Source organism: Eptesicus fuscus, chromosome 24 (genome assembly GCF_027574615.1).
Source record: "Eptesicus fuscus isolate TK198812 chromosome 24, DD_ASM_mEF_20220401, whole genome shotgun sequence".
NCBI lineage: Eukaryota > Metazoa > Chordata > Mammalia > Chiroptera > Vespertilionidae > Eptesicus > Eptesicus fuscus.
This window is the reverse complement of record NC_072496.1, coordinates 15,754,789-15,777,136: the sequence shown is the minus strand read 5'-3', so window position 1 is coordinate 15,777,136 and position 22,348 is coordinate 15,754,789. Positions and strand designations below refer to the sequence as shown.

The 22,348-nt window shown below is 60.1% G+C and overlaps 2 protein-coding genes across 5 annotated transcripts in view; one reads left to right on the top strand and one right to left on the bottom strand.

Annotated features, from left to right (window-relative positions):
* The window catches only part of COQ8A (coenzyme Q8A), a 40,633-nt gene extending 31,593 nt beyond the window's left edge, over positions 1-9,040 (top strand). The window contains exons 5-15 of the mRNA XM_028134654.2: positions 928-1,002; positions 3,400-3,525; positions 5,307-5,392; positions 5,522-5,662; positions 6,000-6,081; positions 6,188-6,281; positions 6,482-6,623; positions 6,830-6,937; positions 7,029-7,094; positions 7,319-7,405; positions 8,045-9,040. Coding sequence (XP_027990455.2) covers positions 928-1,002; positions 3,400-3,525; positions 5,307-5,392; positions 5,522-5,662; positions 6,000-6,081; positions 6,188-6,281; positions 6,482-6,623; positions 6,830-6,937; positions 7,029-7,094; positions 7,319-7,405; positions 8,045-8,329 — 1,292 coding nt within the window. The 3' untranslated portion in view covers positions 8,330-9,040. The remainder of the gene's footprint in view (positions 1-927; positions 1,003-3,399; positions 3,526-5,306; positions 5,393-5,521; positions 5,663-5,999; positions 6,082-6,187; positions 6,282-6,481; positions 6,624-6,829; positions 6,938-7,028; positions 7,095-7,318; positions 7,406-8,044) is intronic.
* A 6,581-nt stretch (positions 9,041-15,621) lies between these two features.
* CDC42BPA (CDC42 binding protein kinase alpha) overlaps positions 15,622-22,348 on the bottom strand; it is a 198,286-nt gene continuing 191,559 nt past the window's right edge. For all 4 annotated transcript variants that reach the window (XM_054713143.1, XM_028134646.2, XM_008157993.3 and 1 more), the window contains 3 exons: positions 20,767-20,884; positions 16,530-16,687; positions 15,622-16,235 (listed from right to left, as the gene is read on the bottom strand). In XM_054713143.1, coding sequence (XP_054569118.1) covers positions 16,104-16,235; positions 16,530-16,687; positions 20,767-20,884 — 408 coding nt within the window. In that variant the 3' untranslated portion in view covers positions 15,622-16,103. The remainder of the gene's footprint in view (positions 16,236-16,529; positions 16,688-20,766; positions 20,885-22,348) is intronic.

Genomic DNA, 22,348 nt, shown 5'->3' with positions numbered 1-22,348 from the left:
ATCCACTTCCCCGCCTCGGACACACGAGGCCCCGCCTCGGACACAGAGGCCCTGATGAACTTGGACTTAGATTGCAAAAGGGAGAGGGAGGGCTGCGGCCACTGTCAGTGCCTGCGTGAGGGCTGCAGCCTGACTTCCTGTGAGTCTCTCAGTTTGGATTGGGGACCCCAACCTTTTGCTTTTGCAAAATGTCTCCACTCGCTCCAGCGACTGCTTTATGTCCCTGTCGTGTGGTCCCTCCCCTCTGGGGAGCGAAGTTAGGGCTCTGAAGACGGAGGCTCTTCTCCCAGACCGCACAGTGGGTGGCTGCATCCCAAGGGGTGCCCGTTCCTGGTCCCTCTTCCCGTGTGCTGGGTCCTCCCAGCCTGTTCTCGGTTGTACGTTGTCTTGGGGTGTGGTGTGTCCCATGAGCCTCTACATGAGCAGAGGTGATGGGGTGGGGACAGATGAAGCTCTTCACCAAACGCACCTGCCAGATCTCTGAAAACAGCAGATACATGTGTCCCTACGCCTTGGTCTTCCTTTGAGTGTCGTCCTGTGCACCGAAGAGTTGCTGGTTCAGTTCCTGGTCAGGGCACATTCTGGGCTATGGGTTTGCTCCCCAGTTGGGGTGCGTATGGAAAGCAACCGATGGGTGTTTCTCTCATTTCGATGTCCCCCCTTCTCTTTTCCCCTCCCTCCTTCCCCCCTCTCGCTTTCTCTGTTTCTCTTTCCCTCCCTCCATCCCTCCATCTCTCCATCCCTTCCAGCGTGTCCTCCAGTGAAGATTAAAAAAAATTGTCTGGAGTGTCTTTGAGGGTCCTTGGGAAGCTGAGGGGTATGCGTGTGCGTGTGTGTGGAGGTGGGGGAGGGGCCTCGTGGGTGGAGGCCAGTAGGCAGCAGCCCGCGCCCATGCAAATGCCCAGCGCCCTCCCCTCCTCCTTCCAGGTCTGGCTGTGGGTCTGGGCTTCGGAGCACTGGCTGAAGTCGCCAAGAAGACCCTCCGCTCTGAGGATTCCTCAGGTGAGCTGGGCCCTGGACCCTGGGAGGCGGGCCTGTCAGCCCAGTCCCCCTGTGTTCTGGGCCACCTCGTGCCCTCCTCTAGGGCACAGTCACTGTGGCCTGAAGGTGGCGCTGCTCCAGTGCCGGCCTGCCCTGGCTCCCCCACTTCCTGGCTCCTTCCTTGGAGCTGAGGTTTGGCCCAGCCCCGCCCCTGCTCTCCGGAGCTGCGGGGCCTGTGGCCTGGCTGGTCAGGCGCCCAGGGCTCCTCATGCGGCTGCGGGATGTGGGTGCTGCTGGGACACATCCCACAGGGCCCTCCATCTCTGAGGCAGAGGACATGACCCTCTGTCCCCTGTCTCCTGGGGTCAGCCAGGGGTCAGGTCAGAACACTCGTCTCTCCAAGAGATGTCAGCTCTTTCCAGTATCTGACACCTCCTGTCCCTTCCATGAGGACCCCCCAGTGACACCCCACTGCCCTATCCCTGTTGCCCTGGCTGCCAGTCACATGGGTGGCCCCTCTTCACTCGCAAGACCCTCTTGTGGGGTCAGGGAGCCACCCAGAGAGAAAGACTGGCCTGTCCCCACAGGCCCCGAGTGCAGGGGACACGTGTCCTTGGAAGGGGCCGAGGACGGGGCTTAGCGGGAGTATTTTTAGTGTTGGTGCGAGACACTGGAAATGAGGCCGGGCTTTCTGGGGAGAGAAGCCAGCCTTCCCGAGGCAGCACCCCTCCCCCTGCGGCTGGCCGGCCTCTCCCAGCAGGTCCAGGCAGGGGGAGGCGAGGACTGGCTTCAGGCCTAAGCTGGTGTCCTTTGTCAGGGAAGCAGTGACCTTGGCTGGAGGTCAGGGCCCAGGAGCCAGAGGACCTGGGGCTCAGGCCAGGCAGGATGGGCCTGGGCGGCCCCCACGCTCTGCCCCAGCTCTCAGGACAGGCTCTGCGGTGCTGTGGCCTGGAGGACGCTGACCAGCGGGCCCAGCTCCGCCCTGGAGGAGTCTCCTGAGGGGCAGGCCCCACGCTCTGCCGCCCGGCTCCTCATTATTCTCAGAACCAGCCATATCCCCGCTGGCGACGTAGCCGGGGTGTGATCTGGGGACCCTTCTTGGTCCAGCCCTCCTGGAGCCCTGCCCGCAGGGGTGCTCCCCTGACCCCCGACAGCTCGGTCTCCCTGTGGAGCTGACATCCTCACCCTCCCGGGACCCCCGCTGTCCAGGACCCAGCCTGACTCCTAAGGGAGCTGACGGCTGCCCTGAGATGCTGGCAGATGCGCATGTGCTCTTTGGGGCTTCTCTTCTGCAAACTGCACCCCACCCTGTGCACCCCACTCTGTCAGAGGCTGGGCTGGACACAGTCTCGGGGGCAGGGGGCAGTGACCTGCAAGCCACCTCTCTGTTCCCTCCTTGGGACCTAGCTCCGTCCTCCGCGGAGTGCTGGGCCAGGCAACTAACGGGGCTCCAGGCCAGCAGGCAGGACAGCACCGGGTGCCACAGGCTGCGGGACAGGGAAGAGGGTGCTGAGGAGCGGGGGAGGGCAGAGGGGGCGCCGGGCACGCCTCTCCCCCCTAGGACAGGGCAGACTCAGTACTTAGGTAGGGCCGCTGAGGTGGAGGCAGGGCGCTGGGCAGAGGGTCGTGACCCCTGGGCCGCAGCACTGGCTGGCCGCCCTGGAACCCCATCGAGTCATCACCGCGCACCCTCCCACCCCCAGTGTCCCGGACACAGGTCATCGGCCCCCCTGAGGTCACTGCACTGGCCCCGGGGCCAGCAGGCTGCAGGGAGCTGCCGAGGCCTCTGGGCAGAGGGGAGCGGCAGGCACAGCGGCGAGTGCTGTCCTTGACCCTGAGCTCCCCTCCCTGGGGAGGGCACTCACTGCAGCCAGCTGGCCCCGTGGTGGATGTGCTGGGCGACCTGTCCTCCTCGCCTGGCACTGTGCATTGGGTCCCTCCCTCCCAGTGCCTGTCCCCAGCGCCAGCTGACTGCCCTTCAGCGTGCCCTCTCCAGGCCCAGGCGTGTGCGTGTGCGTGTGCGTGCGTGTAGTGGGGGTGCCTGCCTGTTCCTGGAGGCCTCTGCCGCGTCAGGGAGGTGGGGTGGGCATCCAGGAGGAAGGCTGGTCAGGCCCGTGCTGGGCTTTTTCCAATCGCACTTACAAATCCCCACACCCTGACGTTACCGCTTCTGCATTTACCAAGGAGGGTGGGGTGACTAAGTTGGCCCAAGACAGCCAGTTGGCCGTGGGCCGGGTGCACTCAGGCTCCCTGAGACCCACGAGAAAGGACCTGGGTCTCCTCAGAGGTGCCCAGGGGGGTCCTCAGGCCCTGCACCCGCCGACGGCCCCCTGGCGAGCCCTGCCAGCCTCTTCCTCGTGCCACCTGGCACTCCGAGAAGGGTGGCGGGCGCCGCGATGACCTGGCTTCTGCCCGCAGGCGGGAAGAAGGCCGTGCTGGACTCCAGCCCCTTCCTGTCGGAGGCCAACGCGGAGCGCATCGTGAGCACGCTGTGCAAGGTGCGCGGGGCGGCGCTCAAGCTGGGCCAGATGCTGAGCATCCAGGGTGAGTGGGCCTGCCTGGGGCGCGCGCAGACCCGGGGCAGCCGCGCTTCAGCCCGCGGGGAGGTTCGTCACGCTCCTCTCGCTTGGTCCCGGCTGGCGCCAGCAGGGATGCTTAAGTGTGTCTTAACCGGGAGCCCAGTCACTCTTCCTTCTGGGAGCAGAGACCTCTGGAGGTGGTCCTGGCATCTCAAGAGGGGACGAGTCTGGCTGCTGCCGGGGCCCCTCCTCCCCCGTGTCTTGGTTGGAGGGAGCGGGAAGGAGGGCTCGCCGTCCTGCCAGTTGGTGTTGGAGGGAAGGAGCACGTGGCCCCAAGGAGGGAGGGAAGGCCGCTGCCCTGAGCCGGGCTCCGTGTGGTCCCACGAGCAGAGGCTGGGGCGCCTGGGGCTCTGAATGGCGCTCGCCCAAGCAGCAGCGCCCAGGGCTGGCTCTCCGAGGGGAGCATGTGACCGTGAGGGCCTCTCTCCGGCGTCGGATGGGCTCACGGAATGGCCAGTGTGAGGCGGGCACACGCAGGGGAGGCCGGCGGGGCCCAGGCGTGGGCGCTCCTGGGCTGTGCAGACGCGTAGCAGCTCTTACCTGATGTCTGTGATGCACGGACCCCGACTGCAGGCGTCCGCGTCTAGAGCCTTGGGGGCGCCTCGGAGACGGTCAGGGCTCCGCTGAGGAGCTGTCGCGGGTTCATTGGGATCGCACCGTCAGTCACGTGCGCTTAGTTACAGGGACACGTTCTGGGAAATGCATCTGAGGCGATGCCACTGTGCAAACATCACACAAGCCTAGTCGGTTCAGGCCCCACGCCTGTTCCACACGCTGCTGCACAGAACAACATGGGATTGCGCCAGCACAGGGGACAGTGATGCAATCAGATGTAAACACGGGACGTGTGGGCTGCTGTGGCGTAACCTTGTGCACGGTCTATTGGTTTGGTGTGTCGGATGACGCTCTAACCAACCGAGCCACCCGGCCAGGGCCGCCTCCTGGTTAGAGAGCAGCTCCCTGTAGTGAGGGGGCAGTGCAGCGAGCACGTAAGGCAGTGGCCGTCACTGAGGATCAGGTGTGAAGACTTTATGCTCATTGGCTGACACCAGCATCACACAAACGGGAAGCGTGCCTTTGCCACCAGGCCATGGCGGCTGTGATGTCACAGGTGATGGGAATTCTTTAGCTGCATTCTGACCTTATGGCGCCATGGGGTCCTGGACCGAAACGTTCCTCGGGGCGGACTGCTAACAAGCTGACGCCAGCAGCAGCCGGGCCAGTGGGTGGGCTCCCGCCGACGGCCGTTTCAGAACATGAATCAGCTGCTGAGCAGCACGCGGCAGTGCTCCTGGGTGGAGCCCAGGAAAAGGGTCAGAAAGAAAGACGGGAATTCCTGCAGGTGACCAGATGATGGGCATCTTTAAATTACTTCATTTCCTAAATTTGTTCTGTTACAATGTGAAAAGCTATGGCTGTTATTTCTAAGCAGCGCACCTTCTCAGTCATTGGGTGGGTGCAGAGAGCCACGCGGCCTGACGTCAGGGCCCGGCTGCCCAGGCTCACCCGGTGCCTGGTGGGAGAGGGGTGAGGGGCTGGGGGCGCTGTCTCCAGCGTGGCCCCGAGTGGGGCACGGCCTGCTGGTGGCAGAGCCTGGGCCTCGTCTGCACCTGGGCTGGTGTGTGGGCGGGCAGAGCAGCATCTCCCAGGAGCCCGCACGGGGCAGGTGCGAGGGGGCCGCTGGTCCTGGCCTGCGCTGCTCCCCAGCTCAGCCCTCTGCCATCTGACTTCTCTGGTGCCTTCCAGACGACGCTTTCATCAACCCCCATCTGGCCAAGATCTTCGAGCGGGTGAGGCAGAGCGCGGACTTCATGCCCCTGAAGCAGATGACGGTGAGGCAGGCGGGTGTGGGGCATGGGGCGCGGGGCGCGGCGGCTCCAGGCCCTCCTCTCTGTGCAGAGGAGCTGCAGGGCCTCCTGAGAGGGCTGGGCTCACGGTCCCTCCCCGGCCTCTCCCTCCAGAAAACTCTCAACAGTGACCTGGGCCCCAACTGGAGGGACAAGCTGGAGTACTTCGAGGAGCGGCCCTTCGCAGCCGCCTCCATCGGGCAGGTGCACCTGGCCCGGATGAAGGACGGGCGGGAGGTGGCCATGAAGATCCAGGTAGGCGCCGGGGGTGCGCACTCGTCCCTAAGGGGCTGCGAGGGGAGCCAGGCCCGTGGTGGGGCCCTGTGGGGCGGGTCCGTGTCGTCGTCTCTGGTCCCAACAGCTGGTCCGCACTGGGTGCTGAGGCGGATTCGCCCAGGGAGCGGCTGTGGGGGCGGAACAGCCCCAGTGCTTGGCTTGGGCGAGGACGGGACCGTGATTGTCTGAGCTGGAGGGCCGGGCCCTGAGGGGCGGCTGTTCCCGGAGACGGGTGGGAGGGAGAGGTAGACAGCTGTGACTCGCCCAAGGTGTGGGGTCCCGCTCTGCTCATGGACACCCTCTGCTCCCCCGGCAGTACCCTGGCGTGGCCCAGAGCATCAACAGTGACGTCAACAACCTCATGACCGTGCTGAACATGAGCAACGTGCTTCCGGAAGGTGTGCGCTCGCTGGCCACTGGCAGGCCCTGGGGTGGGCTCTGGGTCCCGCGGGCGCCTCCCTAGGGGAGCCCTCCGCTCACCCGGACACCCTCCCGCCCGTCCAGGCCTGTTCCCCGAGCACCTGATCGACGTGCTGAGGCGGGAGCTGGCCCTCGAGTGCGACTACCAGCGAGAGGCCGCCTGCGCCAAGAAGTTCAGGTGCCGCCGCGGGCCGGGCAGCGGGCTGCGGGCCCTGCCTGTCGCTTCCCCGGGGGAGACGGGCCGTCTCTCGGCAGCCCGGGGCAGGGAAGAGGGGTCCTGCCACTGAGAGCAGGCCTCCACTTGGTGGCCAGTCCCTGCTGTCCGGTCTCCCCGGGTGGGTGGGGGCCTGGGCCCCGTGTGACTCGGCACCCCCACAGGGAGCTGCTGAAGGACCACCCCTTCTTCTACGTGCCCGAGGTCGTGGACGAGCTCTGCAGCCCCCACGTGCTGACCACGGAGCTCGTGTCTGGCTTCCCCCTCGACCAGGCCGAGGGGCTGAGCCAGGAGATCCGGAACGAGGTGCGTCTGCAGCTGGCCTCCAGCCTCCAGCCTCCAGCCTCCAGGTGACACGTGTGTGGCTCGAGGGGCCGGGGCTGCGTGTCCTCCCCTCGCCCCCAGCCTGTACCCTTGGAACCAAGTGTCATCTGGGCAGAGGTGGGGCTGGGAGTCAGGGTTCCCCAGCCCTAGACTCCCGGGTCACCAGGCTCCCCCTCCCCCCGCCCCAGATCTGCCACAACATCCTGGTCCTGTGCCTAAGGGAGCTGTTTGAGTTCCACTTCATGCAGACAGACCCCAACTGGTCCAACTTCTTTTATGATCCTGAGCAGCACAAGGTGAGCCCCTGGGTGGGGGCGTGGGCAGGGGCTCCGCGGTCGGGGGGCTCAGCACCCAGCTGCAAGCCTGCCCTGCCGTCGCCATTCCCAGGTGGCTCTCCTGGACTTCGGGGCAACTCGGGAATATGACAAGTCCTTCACTGACCTCTACATCCAGGTAGGGGGGGTGGGGGGCAGGGCCTGGCCATGCTGTCCTGAGGCAGGGCTGGGTGTGGGGACAAGGAGGGAGGGAGGGAGGCTGGTGAGGTCATGGCCCTGTCAGGCTCCCAGCCCTGCTGGGACCTCTGGGCCAGGGTCCGGGAGGAACAGTGAAGCCGGCTGGCAGTGTTGGGGGGCGGGCGGGGGTCGCTCTGGCCCCCAGCAGCTCCTCTGTGTGCCCAGATCATCAGGGCTGCCGCCGACCAGGACCGGGAGGCTGTGCTGAAGAAGTCCATCGAGATGAAGTTCCTCACTGGCTACGAGGTCAAGGTGCGCGCCCGTGGCCCTGGCGGCTCACGCCTGCTGCTCCAGGCATACTCCCGGGGGCTGGGCGGGGGGACAGGGACTCCTTTTCCTTTGCAGTCACAGGCAGAGCCTCAGTTTATAAATGGGTGACAGCAGAGGTGACAGCCACCCTCTCTGCAGAGCCCCGGGCCACTCTGTGTCCGAAAGCCAGCCCCTGCCCCGCCTCTGAGCCGAGGTTCTGAGTGGCAGGGCCTGGGGGCAGCCAGACTGGGGCACGTAAGGGCCTGGTCAGGAGGCTGGTTTTTCCTTCTCACTCTGGCAAGTCCGAGATTGGCGCCTGGAGTTGAGGGGTTGGGAGAGCCCTCGCGGGCAAGGATGAGAGCCGGGAGGAACCTCGGCAGCCCGCTCTGCGCGGCACTCGGGCTGTTCTTTTTGGCCCGAAAAGACTCCAGTGTCTGCACACACTGAACTGAGTGCCTGTGTGTGTGTGTGTGTGGGGGGGGGGGGGGCGCCCTCCTGCATGGGCTGCAGGCCCTGCCATCCCTGTTGTCTCCCACGGAGCCCGGGTCCAGCTCCGGTGACCAAGACTTGATCTCGTTAAAAATTAAACTCAGCTTCACCCGAGCTTCCAGGGCGCACGGCTGACCCTCCCTCTGCCCGCAGGCCATGGAGGACGCCCACGTGAACGCCATCCTCACGCTGGGCAAGGCCTTCGCCTCTCACGAGCCCTTTGACTTCGGCACCCAGAGCACCACCGAGGAGATCCACAACCTGATCCCCGTCATGCTGAAGCACCGGCTCGTCCCGCCCCCCGAGGAGACCTACTCGCTGCACAGGAAGATGGGCGGCTCCTTCCTCATCTGCTCCAAGCTGAAGGCCAAGATCCCCTGCAAGGACATGTTCGAGGAGGCCTACAGCGGCTACTGCAGGAGGCGGGACGGGCAGTAGCGCGGCACGGACCCAGCTGGCGGGCGGCGCGCCATTCAAACTCCTTTGCCCGAGGGGAGGTGGGGGCTCTGACCGGACGCTCATCACGGTTTCTGTGGCTAAGAGGGTGCGGAGTGAGGTGTGCACGAATGAGAATGAACCCCACTGCTCTGTCAGAACCTCACAGTTGTTCCTTCATCCTCTGAAATCCTCTAGATAAAGATAAAGGCAACTTGATTTCCTTTTGGTAACAGGGCTTTTACCTAATGTGAATGTTAACCCGAAGGCGGGAATCCCTGCCCCCAAGGAAACGGAGAGCCCTGTGGCTGTTAGTGAGCATGAGTTAAAAGGTGTGTGTTTTCTGCCCTTTTCCTCTCCAGCTTGTGCTCGGCTTCCAGAGCCGCCCGGGAGCGGTGCCCACAGTACTCGTTCCCCGCGGGCGGCCTGCTCCCCGGCTGGCGGCTGGGCTGTGAGAACTGGAAGTGTCTGGAGAGCGGCTGCCTCCCGTGGGCGGGTCAGGAGCAGGGGAGACGGACAGCTCCTGACTTCTAGCACGTGTAGACGCTGTGTGCAGGGGACCCTCCGTCCCCTCCGGCCCAGGGCCTTGTGGAGTGACACAATGTGCACATGTCACATGGTTAGACCGGGGTCCTCACAGGCTCTGTTAATTTTTGTAAAATTCTTGTAATTGTCTGATTTACTTGTTTCAATAAAAGCAAAACTGCCCGACCAGCGTGGCTCAGTGGTTGAGTGTCGACCTATGAAGGAGGTCATGGCTCGATTCCTGGTCAGGGCACGTGCCCGGGCTGCAGGCTCGATCCCCAGTGTGGGGCGTGCAGGAGGCAGCAGATCGATGATTCTCTCTCCCTCTCTGAAATCAATAAAAATGTATTTTCAGAAAAAGGCAAACCATCCTACCACTGGCATGAATTCTTTCCCTCCTAACGAGCGAGGGGCCCGAGGTCAGCGCACACCAGCGCCGTCTCCAGTGTTCCCAGTGTGAGGCTTCTGAAAGGGGCCTGAACCTGGAAGGCTTAGCCCACATTCATCATCAGAGAAAGGGGTTCGGGAGAAAGGAGGGGGGAAGGGACAGCTCCGCATCACCACCCCAGCAGCTCCCCTGCGTACCCCCCAGGGCCCGACCCCACACACGGGAAAGCTGCAGCTGCTCCAGGAGCTAGAACGCGGCGATGCGGGCAGCTGGGAAAAGGGCCACCTCGGCAGCAGGGTCCGCGCTCCTGATCGGCCGTGACACCCCGTGAGCGACAAGTCGCAAATGAACTCCCCAAACTGGCTTTTCCCGGGCGGAATGAGTTCCTAGGGAACGGGGACATTCAGGTGGAGGCTCCAAGCAGACTGACCACCTTGCAAAGTCCTCTCGGGGCTGAAATAGGTTCTCGGGGCCCTAAGGTGCTGAAGGAGAATCCTCGCAACTTGAGGTTGATCAGGAACACGCTGGGCTCTGGGACGGGATGGCGTGGGCGCCATGACGGCTGCTCCGCTGAGGGTGGCCCTGGTGCCAGCACCTCCCGCCAACCCCTTGTCAGCATTTCATCCAAAACTTCAGAGACCCATCTCCTCTCCTGTGCACACGGAACATCCCCGGAAAGAACACACGAGGCCACAAAACGGTTCAGTGAGTTCAGGAAGACAAATCACATCCAGCACCTTTGCGACCAGAGTGGCATGAGACTAGGAACCCACCCAGGAAGAAAACTGGGAAAGAAACACAGATGTGGAGACTGAACAACATGCTCCTGAACAACCATGAGGATCGCGAGGAAATAGAAATCTGTCTTGAAACAAATGAAACAACTTCTCAAAATTTGTAGGAAATGGCAAAAGCAGTTCTAAGGGAAGTTCAGTTCTACAGGCCTCCTCAAGAAACTCGGAAAATCCTAAGCAATCAAATCTACACATAAAGGACCTAAAAAAGAACAAAGCCCAAAGTAAACGGAAAGAAATAGTTTTAAGATCAGAGCAGAAATAAAAAATAGAAAAAAATTTACTTACAGTTTAAAAATAAAACTAAGTAAAACTGCCAAACCATTAGCTAAACTCATTTTAAAAAGCCCAAATAAAAATATGAAAGAGAAATTACAGCTGACACCACAGAAGTACAAAACATCACTAAAGAATACTTATGTACAATTATAGGCAACAAATTCAACAATCTAGAACAAATGGGTACATTTCTAGGAAATTTATGGCTTCACAAGACTGAACCAAGAAATACAAAATCTAAACAATGATTACTAGTCGTGAAGTTGAAGCTGTAATAAAAAAAACTCCGGCCCTGACTGGGTGGCTCACTTGATTAGAATGCTGTCCTGTACACCAAAACCGCTTACAGGAAGCAACCGATCAATGTTTCTCTCTCTCTAAAATAAAACAAGCAAACAAAATTCTCGGATGAGGATTAAAAAACCTCCCAATAAATAAAAGTCCAGGACCACATGGCTTCACAGGTGAATTTTATCAAACAATCAAAGAAGAGTTAATACTTATCCTTAAACTATTTCAAAAAACGGAAGAGGAAGCGGTGCTTCCAAACCTATTCCACAAAGTCAGCATCACCCTGACACCAAAACCAGAGACATTACAGAAAAAGAATTATAAACCAATATCTGATGAACAGATACAAAAAAGAAAACTAAAGGTTTCACTGAAAAACTATTAGAACGGATAAATTCAGGATACAAAATTAATAGTCAGAAATTGGCTGCAATTAACTATCAGAAAGAGAATTTAAGGAAACAATCCCATTTACAATTGCATCAAAAAGCATAAAATACCTATGAAGAAATTTAATCAAAGAGGTGAAAGATCTGTACTCTGAAAACTGTAAGACACTGAAGAAAAATTGAAGAAGATACAATAAATGGAAGGATGTTCATGGATTGGATTGGAAGAATTAACATTGTCCTCACTACCTAAAGCAACCTACAGATTTAGAGCAATCCCAATATCATTCTCAGCATTATAACAAGTAATCCTAAAATTTATATGGAGCCACAAAGGACCCTGAATAGCAACAACAACAACAACAAAAAATTAAGAACAAAAAAGTAGGAGTGCCACGCTTAGTGATATCAAACTATACTATAAATGTATGTGATGAATGCAGTGTGGTACCGGCATAAAAACAGAAACAGATCAATGGAATAGGATGGGGAGCCAGCAAGATCCTTGCTTACACGGTTGATCTGTAAGAAAGGAGGCAAGGACGGTCGAGGGGGAAAGGATAGTCTTTCCAGTAAGCGGTGCTGGGAAAACAGGACAGATACATGTAAAAAAGTGAAACTGGACCACTTGCATCACGTACAAAAGTAAACTGAAAATGGACTGGAGACTTAAATGTAAGACCTGGAACCATAAGCTGCTAGAAGAAAATAGACAGTTAATAAACTCTGACATCACTCTTAGCAATATCTTTTTGGATATATCTCCTCAGACAAGGGAAACAAAATAAGCAAATGGGAAAACATCAAACTCAAAAGATTGTATAGTGAAGGAAACGATTAAAAGGAACAGATAACCTACTGAATGGGAGAAGGTATTCGCCAGTGATACATCTGATAGGGGGTTTATATACAAAATACACAAGGAACTCATACAACTTAACCAGACAATCTGATTAAGAGGGCAGAGGACCTGAATAGACACTCCTATAAAAAGGACATACAAATGGCCAACAGATGTATGAAAAGACGCTCAATGTCACTAATCAGGAAAATACAAATTAAACCACAATGAGATCAACGCACACTTGTCAGAATGGCTGTCACCAATAAATCAACAAGCGTTGGTGAGGACGTGAAGGAACCCACCTAAACTGCTGGTGGGATTGTAAACGGATGCAGCTGCTGTGGAAACAGTAAGATTGTTCAAAAAATTAAAAGCAGCTGCCATACCATTCAGCAGTTCCACGCCTGCGTCCTTATTCAAAGAAATCCAAACACTGATTCACAGACACATCCCCATGCTCACGGCAGCATGGCCAGCAGCAGCCCCGACACGGACACGCCGGCCGAGCGGACGGACGCAGGCCCTCGAAGTTCGGGCCGGCAGAGGGGGGAAGCTTCCAGAGAAGGGAAGGCGGCTCTGCCGGAGCTGTGGCGGGAACTAAGGAGTCCTGGGTAAGCCCCACGTCCTTCCAGGTAAGGGGGGGCCTGGACGAGCAGGGGCGGCAGGAAGCGGGGCCGAGGAGACCTTCGCTCCGCTCCTCAGACTCCGTCCTCAGGGAAGGAAAGACAACAAACACCCGCCCTTCTCACAGCCCGTCTCACTGCCATTCACCCAAGTCCGGTGAATACTGAGTTAATACTGAGAGACGCCAACGGGGTCCTGGCGAGGAGCCTCCCGTGTTCACTGTCCACCGACGTATTTCTGTGCGGAAGCAGCCGCGCCCGTGTGGGCCAGAGAATCTCAAGTTCCCCGAGAGACGGAGGGCATCAAAGCAAACGGAACGGACCGAGTGACCGGAGGCCAAAGCAGTGACGCCCTCCACACACACCGTCCGCGTTGTGCTCCGACAGGAAAAGACCACACCGAGGCCCGCAGGACCGTACAGGTTACAGCGAGGAGAACCCCAAAACGTACAGGACAAACGATACTACACTCTCAGATGAAAAGGCAGGTCGCTGTGTTTTCGTGAAATTTCAGGCTTGATTTGTTTTGCCAATTCCCCCCCAGAATGACCAGGGTTCCGTGTGCACGGCTGACCCTGGGGGAGGGGAAGCGGCCTGGGGCCGGCGCTGGGCTGGGAGACGGAGGGGCTCCCGCCACTGAGGTCCTGCAAGGAGAGGTTTGACACGGGCGGGGATGGCCCGGGGCTTCCCTGACTCAGGCGCTGGCCCGGGAGGTGGGGAGTCGGCTGCGGAGCGCCACTCTGTCCGCACGGAGGGCGCTGAGCGTCCCCAGGCCCGGCCTGGCCGAGCCCGGAGTGGCGCTGTCCGTGCGGCGAGGGGGTCCGCCTGTCCCTGCTGCGGCTGTGCCCTAACAACACCCGAGTCCATACACATGCGCCAGCCTTTCCCAGGCGACGCAGCCGCCAGTGACGGGACAGGATTCTAGCCGCGGGGAGGCAGAGGCCGAGAGCAGCCGGAATGGCAGGTGGCGGTGTCAACGCAGAGGAACCCGGCTTCTTCCCCGCAGCGCGGCGCAGGGCTTTGTGGGAAAGCAGAGCTGGGCCTTTCGCGGGGCCCGCACCGCACTGTGCCCGGGAGACACGCACCAAGGTCGGTGCTCGCACATCCGCAAAGGAGGGAAACGGACCAGTCATCACCTGACAGGAAGCTTTGTTTTTGGCAAAAAGCAATTCGCATCCATAATAATAAAAGGTAATATGCTAATTAGACCGGACGTCCTTCCGGACCAAGCCGGCCCGGGGGAAGCCAGCCCAGGTCCCGGGCGCCTGGCGGCCGGAGGGAAGCTGGTGCCATCAGCCGGGGAGGAAGGCCTCCTCCCGCCCCAATGTCCGAGCCTCGGGCCTCTGGCGCACACATACTCCCGCGTACAAAGGCAGACTCCGAGGGAGAGCGAAGGCGCTGGACACAGACAGCACCGAAAGCCACCCCGGGAGGGCACTGGTCCCTCCTGCGGAGAGGACGCCCGAGAACTGCCGGCGGGCGCCTCCCCTTTAACCGTCTCACTACGCTTCCCGGTGGCGCCCCCCTTTCCAGCCCTTCTTCACAGGAGCTCCCGAAGGGGCCGCTTTGTGTCGGGGCAGCACCAGCGGGATGACCCGTCTGGGAACCCGAGTCCTGCTGTGAGGATCCAGCACTGGGACGGCTCTGGGGTGACTGGTGGGACCACCTCCGAGCGCTGTGGGGACCAGGAAGTGCCGGGCAGCGGCGCGCTGGGTCCCACGAACGCCTGGGGGCCCCGCCGCCAGGCAGGCTCTGTCCTCGCCCTCGCTCTGCCCCCGGAGGCGGAGGTTGTGGCTCGTGGCCGAGTGGCCCCTGGGAGGGGTGTATTTTGATCCTAAAAGCATCCTTTAAAAAGGAAGCACCGACAGGCCACGAAAATTCACAATTCACTTAGCTGTCGGAGAGATAGACGAATGGCTAGAGTCCCGGGACAGGGGAGTGAAGGGACCGAGGGGAGAGGGAGTGAGGCGGCTGCCTGGCCGGTTCCCTCCTCCCCTGGGAAGAGCCACGGTGAGGAGCCAGCAGAGTCCGGCAGCGATGACCCAGGTCCAGCCCGCGGTGCCGGAGGTAATGGCACGTCTCCTCCCGAAGCGGAGGTTTCGGAGATGAGAGCTGGCAGCGGGCCAGGCCCACCCAACGGGAGCCGGTCACCCCGGAGCCAGCCCAGCCCCCAAGCCTCGCGCCGACGCTTAGCCTTGAACTTCTCTCCCTTAACCCTGTGCAACCGCATCGCCGCCCCAGCCTCTTCCTCACTGGACCTCAGCCACCTCCTCCCAGGAGCAGCAGCACCGGGGCTGAGGTGGCCGGGGCTCCGGGGCCGGTGGGCGGGGTCCGAGGGTGCGGGCTGGGAGACTGACTGCCCGCAGGAGCTCAGACAGGACGGGGTCGGTGCTCAGCTCTCAGACTCGGGCCAAAAGGAAGAGGAGCTCTCTCTGGACTCCAGACGTTCCTCTCTCTCCCTCTGCTGCGCTGGTGAGAGGACAGGACAGTCTGCCCCTCAGTTCCTGGTGGGAACAGCTCTGGGCGCAGCTGCCTCCCGCCTGCCTCCCGCCTGCGCCCGGGGCAGCGTCTTCATCCCACGGGCCGGGGACGGGGCTGGGTAGGCTGTTCACGTCCTTGCCTTGAGGGTTAGTGTTTGGTAACGAACCCCCTGCCCAGGCTCAGCTGAGGAAGGGGCAGCACAGGCACAGCCCCACCCCAGGGCCTCCCCGCGGACAGGCCCCCACACCTCCTCCCGCTCCGCCCCCCGCACCTCCTCCCGCTCTGCCCCCCGCACCTCCTCCCGCCCCGCCCCCCGCACCTCCTCCCGCCCCGCCCCCCACACCTCCTCCCGCACCCGGGCAGGCGGTCAGCCGCACAGCGCCTCTCGGAGCCCCGAGGCCCTCCGGCAGCCACGCGTTCCGGCGGGATGGAGGGACCAGAACCGCAGAAGGTGCCCCAGAGCAGAAAGGGGGAGTGGCTCAGGCTCCCCCAGAAAAAGAAACGTCTCGGGAGGAGGTTTGCCTCTGAAGCTGCGGAAGAGGCTTCCATGTCACAGCCCAAACCCACGCCCGGGTGACCCCCTGAAGCCGGGGGGGCTGCAGGCCCAGGACCGGCGCGGGGCCTGGCTGTGCTCTCCCGCGGCCGCGGCCCGTCTGCCTTTCTGACTTGGCTGAGAACGGACGAGACACGACACACGCTTCCAATTCAATGATCGCTCTTATATATGCATCCTCTGTCGTCGGTACAAGGTGCTGCTTTCTGTGCACACTCAGCACCCCCGTCTGAGCACGTACATCGGGCTGCGGAAACCGCATCGTTTCAGTCCGTAAGGGTCACTGGCAACGGTCGGGCAGGCGCTGGGCCGGAGGGCTGGGCGGCCGCGGCCGGGGAGCGTGCGCGGCGTGGGGACTAGAAGCTACTTGGGAGCAGCGGCCGCCCCTCGTGGCGCTGGCTGTCCTGGGCCTACGGAGCTACCTGGGGGCAGGGGACAGGACGGGAGCGGCTGCCCGGGTCCCCGGGGCGGCCGGGGCTGCTGCAGCGCCGGAGGGAGGGCGAGCCCCGCCGGCCCAGCTGCCGGCCCTGCGCGCGGGGCAGAGGAGGAGGGCGGGGGGAAGGGGGGGAGCTAAGAGAGAAGCAGCTCTGTCTGCTCAGGGCCAGGCCGGTCACGGGTCCCAGGCCCCGCGGTCAGTGCTCTCCAGAGAGAGGCTCTGGGTCTTGCGTGGCGACGCGGGGCTGGGCGGGCTGCTCAGGTTGGAGCTGTTGGACGCCGTGGAATGCCTCGGAGAGTCGGAGTCCTGGGGGCCGAAGGGAGACATCAGTGGCGCGCAGGGCAGGAGGGCGCAGGTGGCCCGGCCCCGCCACCCTGCCTGGTGGTTGTTCCCGTCGGGACAAGGCCCCTCTGAGCCGACCGAGGCCCAGAGCGCCGTGCACACCCCGTCCTTCGCCTTCGCACACGTCCACGCAGCGAGAGACGGCGCCCCCAGGAGCAGCCCGCAGCCCAGCCCGCTCTGCCTGCTCCAGAGGGTGCAGCGCCCCCCGGGCTCCGGGGCCCCAGCCCGGCTCCAGACAGGGCCACCCGCTCCACTCACCTCCCCGTCATAGTCCCGGGCCGGGGCGTCGCTGCCTTGGTCCATGCCTCCCGACGACAGGGAGCCCTCGGACGGCGAAGGCAGGGGCTGTCGCTTTGCGCTGTAGCTTCCTCCCGAGAATTCTCTCTTCAACGCACTGCCGTTCTGTGCGGATGACCCTGCGGGAGCACATCGTTCAGGTGAACTTGACCTGTGTGTGACCTGGGAGAACAAGCACTTTCCCACGGCCCTGCTCGCCCTCCTGGCTTCCAGGCCTTCGCTGCTGGACAGTGAGTCTAGCTGTGACCTTGGCTCCAAGTTCGCCCCAGAGCCCAGCTCCTCACATGCTGTTCTACTCAGGGCAGCACAGGGACGCCTGGCGAGTGGGCAGCACACTCAGGCCCCTGCCCTCCCCCAGGCCCTGCTCTGCCCTCCTCGCTGGACAATTCCCACAGAATCCGTCCCTCCCATGCCGGGAGCCCCAGCCCCTGGCCTTCACAGCATCTGCACCGTTACGTTTCAGCCGTGTGCCTGCCCTCTGAGGAGTGGCCACTGCCTCCCAGGGCCCAGCACAGGGCCCAGCACACACCGGCACTCCAAAGCCTGCTGAGGATGAGGAACAGGGCCTCCCTGAAGGAAAGCCCCCGCCCCGCCCCCCCATCCATCACTGTCCCTTCACTCCCGGGGATTCTCATAAAAACCAGGCACAGGAGCGACTTCCTTCCACAGGGCAAAGAGCCCGGGATCAAAAAGACGCGGTGGGCCCCTTTAAGTCACGATCTGGATCTGAGAGTTGGGATGTGCAGGAGGGAGGCTACCACACCCAGAGGTAAGAGGGAGACAAGAGCCCGTGGACACACTGGGCCATGGTTAGGACCGAAGCTCTCAGCATCCCTCTTAGTTTTACAGTTTTGCTTAGAAATGTTCTCGACAGCCGCTCCCGTCCTTCCCCTCCCCCCCAGGTAGCTTCATCTTGCTGTGCTTCAATATTAAGATCAAAAAAGAGCGGTGAGGGGCCAAGGAGGAGGGGTCACACCCCTGGTATCCAGCTGCATTCAAAGCCCCGGGTACCGGCACCAGAACAGACACACAGACCAAGGGAACAGAACAGAGAACCAGAAATAAACCCAAGCCATTATGCTCAATTAATACTTGACAAAGGAGACAGAGCATACAATGGAGTCAAGACAGTCTCTTCAATAAATGGTGTTGGGAAAATTGGACAGATACATGCAAAAAAATGAAACTAGATCACCAACTTACACCATACACAAAAACAAACTCAAAATGGCTAAAGGACCTAAACTAAGATGGGAAACCATAAAAATCTTAGAAGAATCCACAAGCAGCAAAATAGCAGACATTTGTTGTAGCAATATCTTTACCGATACAGCTCCTAGGGAAATGGAGACTAAGGAGAAAATAAACAAATGGAACTAGATCAAAATAAAAAGCTTCTGCACAGCAAAAGAAACCATCAACAGAACAATAAGAGAACATATGTTCTGCATGGGAGAACATATTTGCCAATGTTATCTCTGATAAGGGTTTAATCTCCAACATTTACAGGGAACTCATACATCTTAACAAAAGGGAGATAAACAATCCAATAAAAAAAATTGAAAGAGGACATACAGAAGGCCAAGAGACACATGAAAACATGCTCAAAGTCACTAACCATCCGAGAGATGCAAATCAAAATGACACTGAGGTACCATCTCACACCTGTCAGAATGACTATCATCAACAAACGACAAGTGCTGGCGAGGATGCGGAGAAAAAGGAAGCCTCATGCACTGCTGGTGGGAATGGAGACTGGTGCAGCCACTGTGGAGAACAGTATGGAGCTTCCTCAAAAAACTAAAAATAGAACTCCCATTTGACCCAGTGATCCCACTTCTAGGAATATATCCCAAGAAAACAGAAACACCAATCAGAAAGGATATATGCACCACTATGTTCATAGCAGCACAATTCACCATAGCTAAGATTTGAAAACAGCCTAAGTGCCCATCAGCAGATGAGTGGATCAGAAAACTGTGGTACATCTACACCATGGAATACTATGCTGCCATAAAAAAGAAGGAACTCCTACCATTTGCAACAGCATGGATGGAGCTGGAGAGCACTATGCTAAGTGAAATAAGCCAGTCAGAGAAAGATAAGTATCTCACTCATTTGTGGAATATACTGAACAACATAAACTGATGAACAAAAACAGATCCAGAGACAGAGAAGCTTCGCACAGACTGACCAACCTCAGAGGGAAGGCGGGGAGGGTATGAGCTGGGGGGTGGGAGTGCCCGGGAGAGATCAGTGGGGAAAAAGGAGACTTATGTAATACTTTAAACAACAAAAATTAAAGAAAAAAAAGACTGTGTTGAGGTTTCTGTACAATTGTAAGATATAGATTGTGATAGTTTGAACGTCTCGCTGGTTTAACAAACCCCAATGCAGTTTCGTCATTAAGAATTCAGTAAGAACGTCCAGCAATGACTGTGCACCAGTGACCAGAACCCAGAGCCTCCGGGAGGAGGGAGGAGGGAGCCGGGGTCCTGGCCGCGCAGTGTCTGCAGGGACCAGAGAAGAGGCGGCCCGTGGCCTCAGGAGGCTTCCACGCACACGCACCAAGAACACAAGGCAGCTCCGTGTTGGGACTGAACGCAGCGCAGCCCGGTTCTCCACGCACCAGCGGCCCCTGGGGAGTCTGCGTGGCCGGGCCTGCGTGCGCGTGGCTGGGCACACTCAGGTTCACTGGCTGTTCCAGAACAGCCTTCCCCAAATCAGACGCTCCAGGAGCACGTGACCATCACCGCACATCATCCAGGAACTGCCAGTGATTCAAGTGAACTCAGGGCGGCGAAACGGTCATTTTTAAATCAGCAAACAGTCCACCTGGACCGTCCCTTCATTCCAGGGAAGCCGCGTCTAGCGTCCCGGGCACTTTTATTCGGACAAACAGTCTCTTCTGACCCCTCCTCCCTCCTCCCTCCCCCCTTCCTCCTCCCCTCCCCCCGCAGAGACGCTGCCCCTGGGCAGGCGGGCACAGCCACAGGGGCCGGGCTCAGGGCCTGAGGACAAGAAGGGGCCGCCCAGGCCAGAGGGAGGAGAAAGGCGGACACAACAGGAAACAGCCCCCGAAGAGGTGCCTGGCCCGCAGGACCCGCCTGCCCCAGCGGAGAGTGAGGTGCCAGTGGGTCCGTAAACACGGCTGCGGATGAAGGAATCTTATCTTGCTTTTGTGGCAAAGGGCGCATCTCCAACCTTCCCCAGCCTTCGCCCTTAACCAAAGGGCGAACGTCTCTCCTACCAGGGACCCTGCCCCGGCAGGGCGCCCGCAGCCCCTCGGACCCCGGGGAGTGGGGGACACACCAGGCCGCCTGCCCTGCAGGAGTCCGTGCCCCTCTACCCCTCCCGCTGCCCCCCACACTAACGCGGGGGTCGGAGCTGGAGCCGGCTCCTCCCCTCCCCTCTCCCCTCCTTCCGGCTCCCGGGCCGCCGCTCACCGCCCGCTCTACCAGCCCCCGGGGTGCCGTCCAGCCGGCCTCCCCTGCAGCCGGAGAGCTTCCTGAGTGCAGACGGATGGAGGGCCTGCCCTGCTCACCCTCTCCAAGGCTTTCCGTCCGTTAAAAAATGAAAAGTAAAACCAAGTCTTACCACCGGCGGGAGGCGCATTGGCTGGGGGTCTTCCGGCACCAAAGGTGGCGGGTTCGACCCCATCAGGGCACGTGCCTCCTGTCGGTCTGACCCCTGGTCGGTGCGCACAGGAGGCAACCCATCTCTCCCCCCCCCCCCCCCCAAACTCAAACACATATCCTTGGCTGAGGATTTTTAAAAAGGTCTCACCGCACTCCCAGCCCCTGCCTAGCTGACCCTCCCCCTCTTGCACTCCAGTTCCTGTCACTCCCAACGCCACCAGGAGCCAGTACTCCCCGTGCCCACACCCGGAGGGCGGCGGGTTTCCTGACTGTCCTGGGGCCAAGTCACCCTGACGGCCTGTGGGGTCCCTCAGGTCGCCCATCAGCGCGCCTGGCAGCGCCCGGCCTGTCCCGCGGTGACCGCAGCTCTAGGACTCCGGGCTCTCTGCCCGCCCCTGCGCTTCCCGGGCACGGGCAGCAGGCTGGGCCCGGGGCCTCCGGACTGCACGGCCCGCAGGGGCAGGAGGGGCTGCAGGGCCCGCGGGGTGTGCGGGGGCAGGAGGGGGCGTACAGGGGCTGCAGGGGGCCCGCGGGGTGTGCGGGGCAGGAGGGCCACTTACTTGCCGACAGGCCGCTGCTGGCGCTCATGGAGCGGCCGGGCTCGGGGCGGGCCTTGCTCATGGAGGGGATGCTGACGGAGCCGCTGAACACGGTCCGGCTTTCCTGAGGCCGCGGGTTCTAAACGAGAAAGAGAGAGAGAGAGAAGCTCTTCAGCGGAGAGAAGCCGGCTTCCTGCAGAAATGTCTGTCTGTCTGTCACTACCATTTCAATATACGAATGATCCCGACCGGAGGCCTACCCCCAGCCCAGCCCAGCAGGGGGCGCCCCGCTTAGGGGACACTCGTGGCAGAGGCGGCTCCAGGTTAGAAGCGGGAACTACATGGACCTTGCGGGCAAGGGGGCCCCGCGTCACTGCGCATGCGCTCCATCTGCCTCGGAACAGCAGTGGAAGCGGCCCATTTGGAGGAAATCGGAGAAGAGCGGATGCTTTCGAGCACACGTTGTGCTGGCGCGACACCAAACCGCCATTTGCCTGTGACGTCCGTCCGGCATCACAGCACCGGGTGGTGACCGGCGGCATGCTGGGCCTGGCGTGCCGGTTGGAGCGGTTCCCATCGAACCGCCGAATGATGCTGGTGTCCAAGGCAGGAAAAGGGATGATGGCGTCACACACATGGAGAGGGGTGTGGCCTCCTTGGGGACCAACCTTTCAGCCCAGAAGGGGCGTCAGGCTGACAAGCCCTGCAGCCAGGGCTCCCCTTTGAGGTGCGCACTGACGGCCTGGGGAGCCGGCACCGACCCTGCAAAGCCCTCACTGGGCGGTGGCGGGCAGCGGGCCCCAAATTCACGCCCTGCCGTTTTGGTCCACATGTCAAATTTGCAAAGTCCATGTAATTCTTAGTGTGTTATGTGTCTGAAGCAAATGCTTTACCTTCTTTCTCTAAGAGATTAAAGGGTCTTGAACGTTCACAGTCAGTGCTAATGTTTCACCCTTCACCACCCAGGGGCGACCTGGCGGCGCCAGCGAGGTGCACGCGGTGCCCAGAGGGCAGAAGAGGCGGGAGCGGCCCCCACCCTCTTTCCTGCCTCCGCTCCCAACCTGGTGGCGGCTTTCCTATAAACAAACACCCGGGGTCCCTGCGGAAGGGAAGCCCACAGCACGCGCTGGGGCTGCAGCAACACTGATGTGAAATAATGAGGGGAGGACACACAGAAGATGTGATCTGTTAAAAAGGCAACAACAGCCCCACAGTGTCATCCCTTCAGCTACGGTCAGCTTCATTACCAAGTGATCTGACGCCCATTCTGCCGGCACCTTCATGGACAAACGTGCTTAAGGCTTAGGTGAGTGTTCCTCGACAGCAGTGTTTCTATTTATAATATAAATGGCTAACTTAAGCAATATTCCCACCATCTTGTTATGAGAAATTGACTGACACAACATTCTCCTAGAACCCATTCCCTGCTTGTTTCCACACTAAGGTTTACTTTATCATAAGTCACCTTATTTTAAATAAGATACTTAAATGACATTATAGTTTAAGGTCAAGGACAATGACATACTATCTAATAAAAGAGTAATATGCAAATTGACCATCACTCCAACACAAAAGATGGCTGCAACAAGATGGCTGCCAGGGG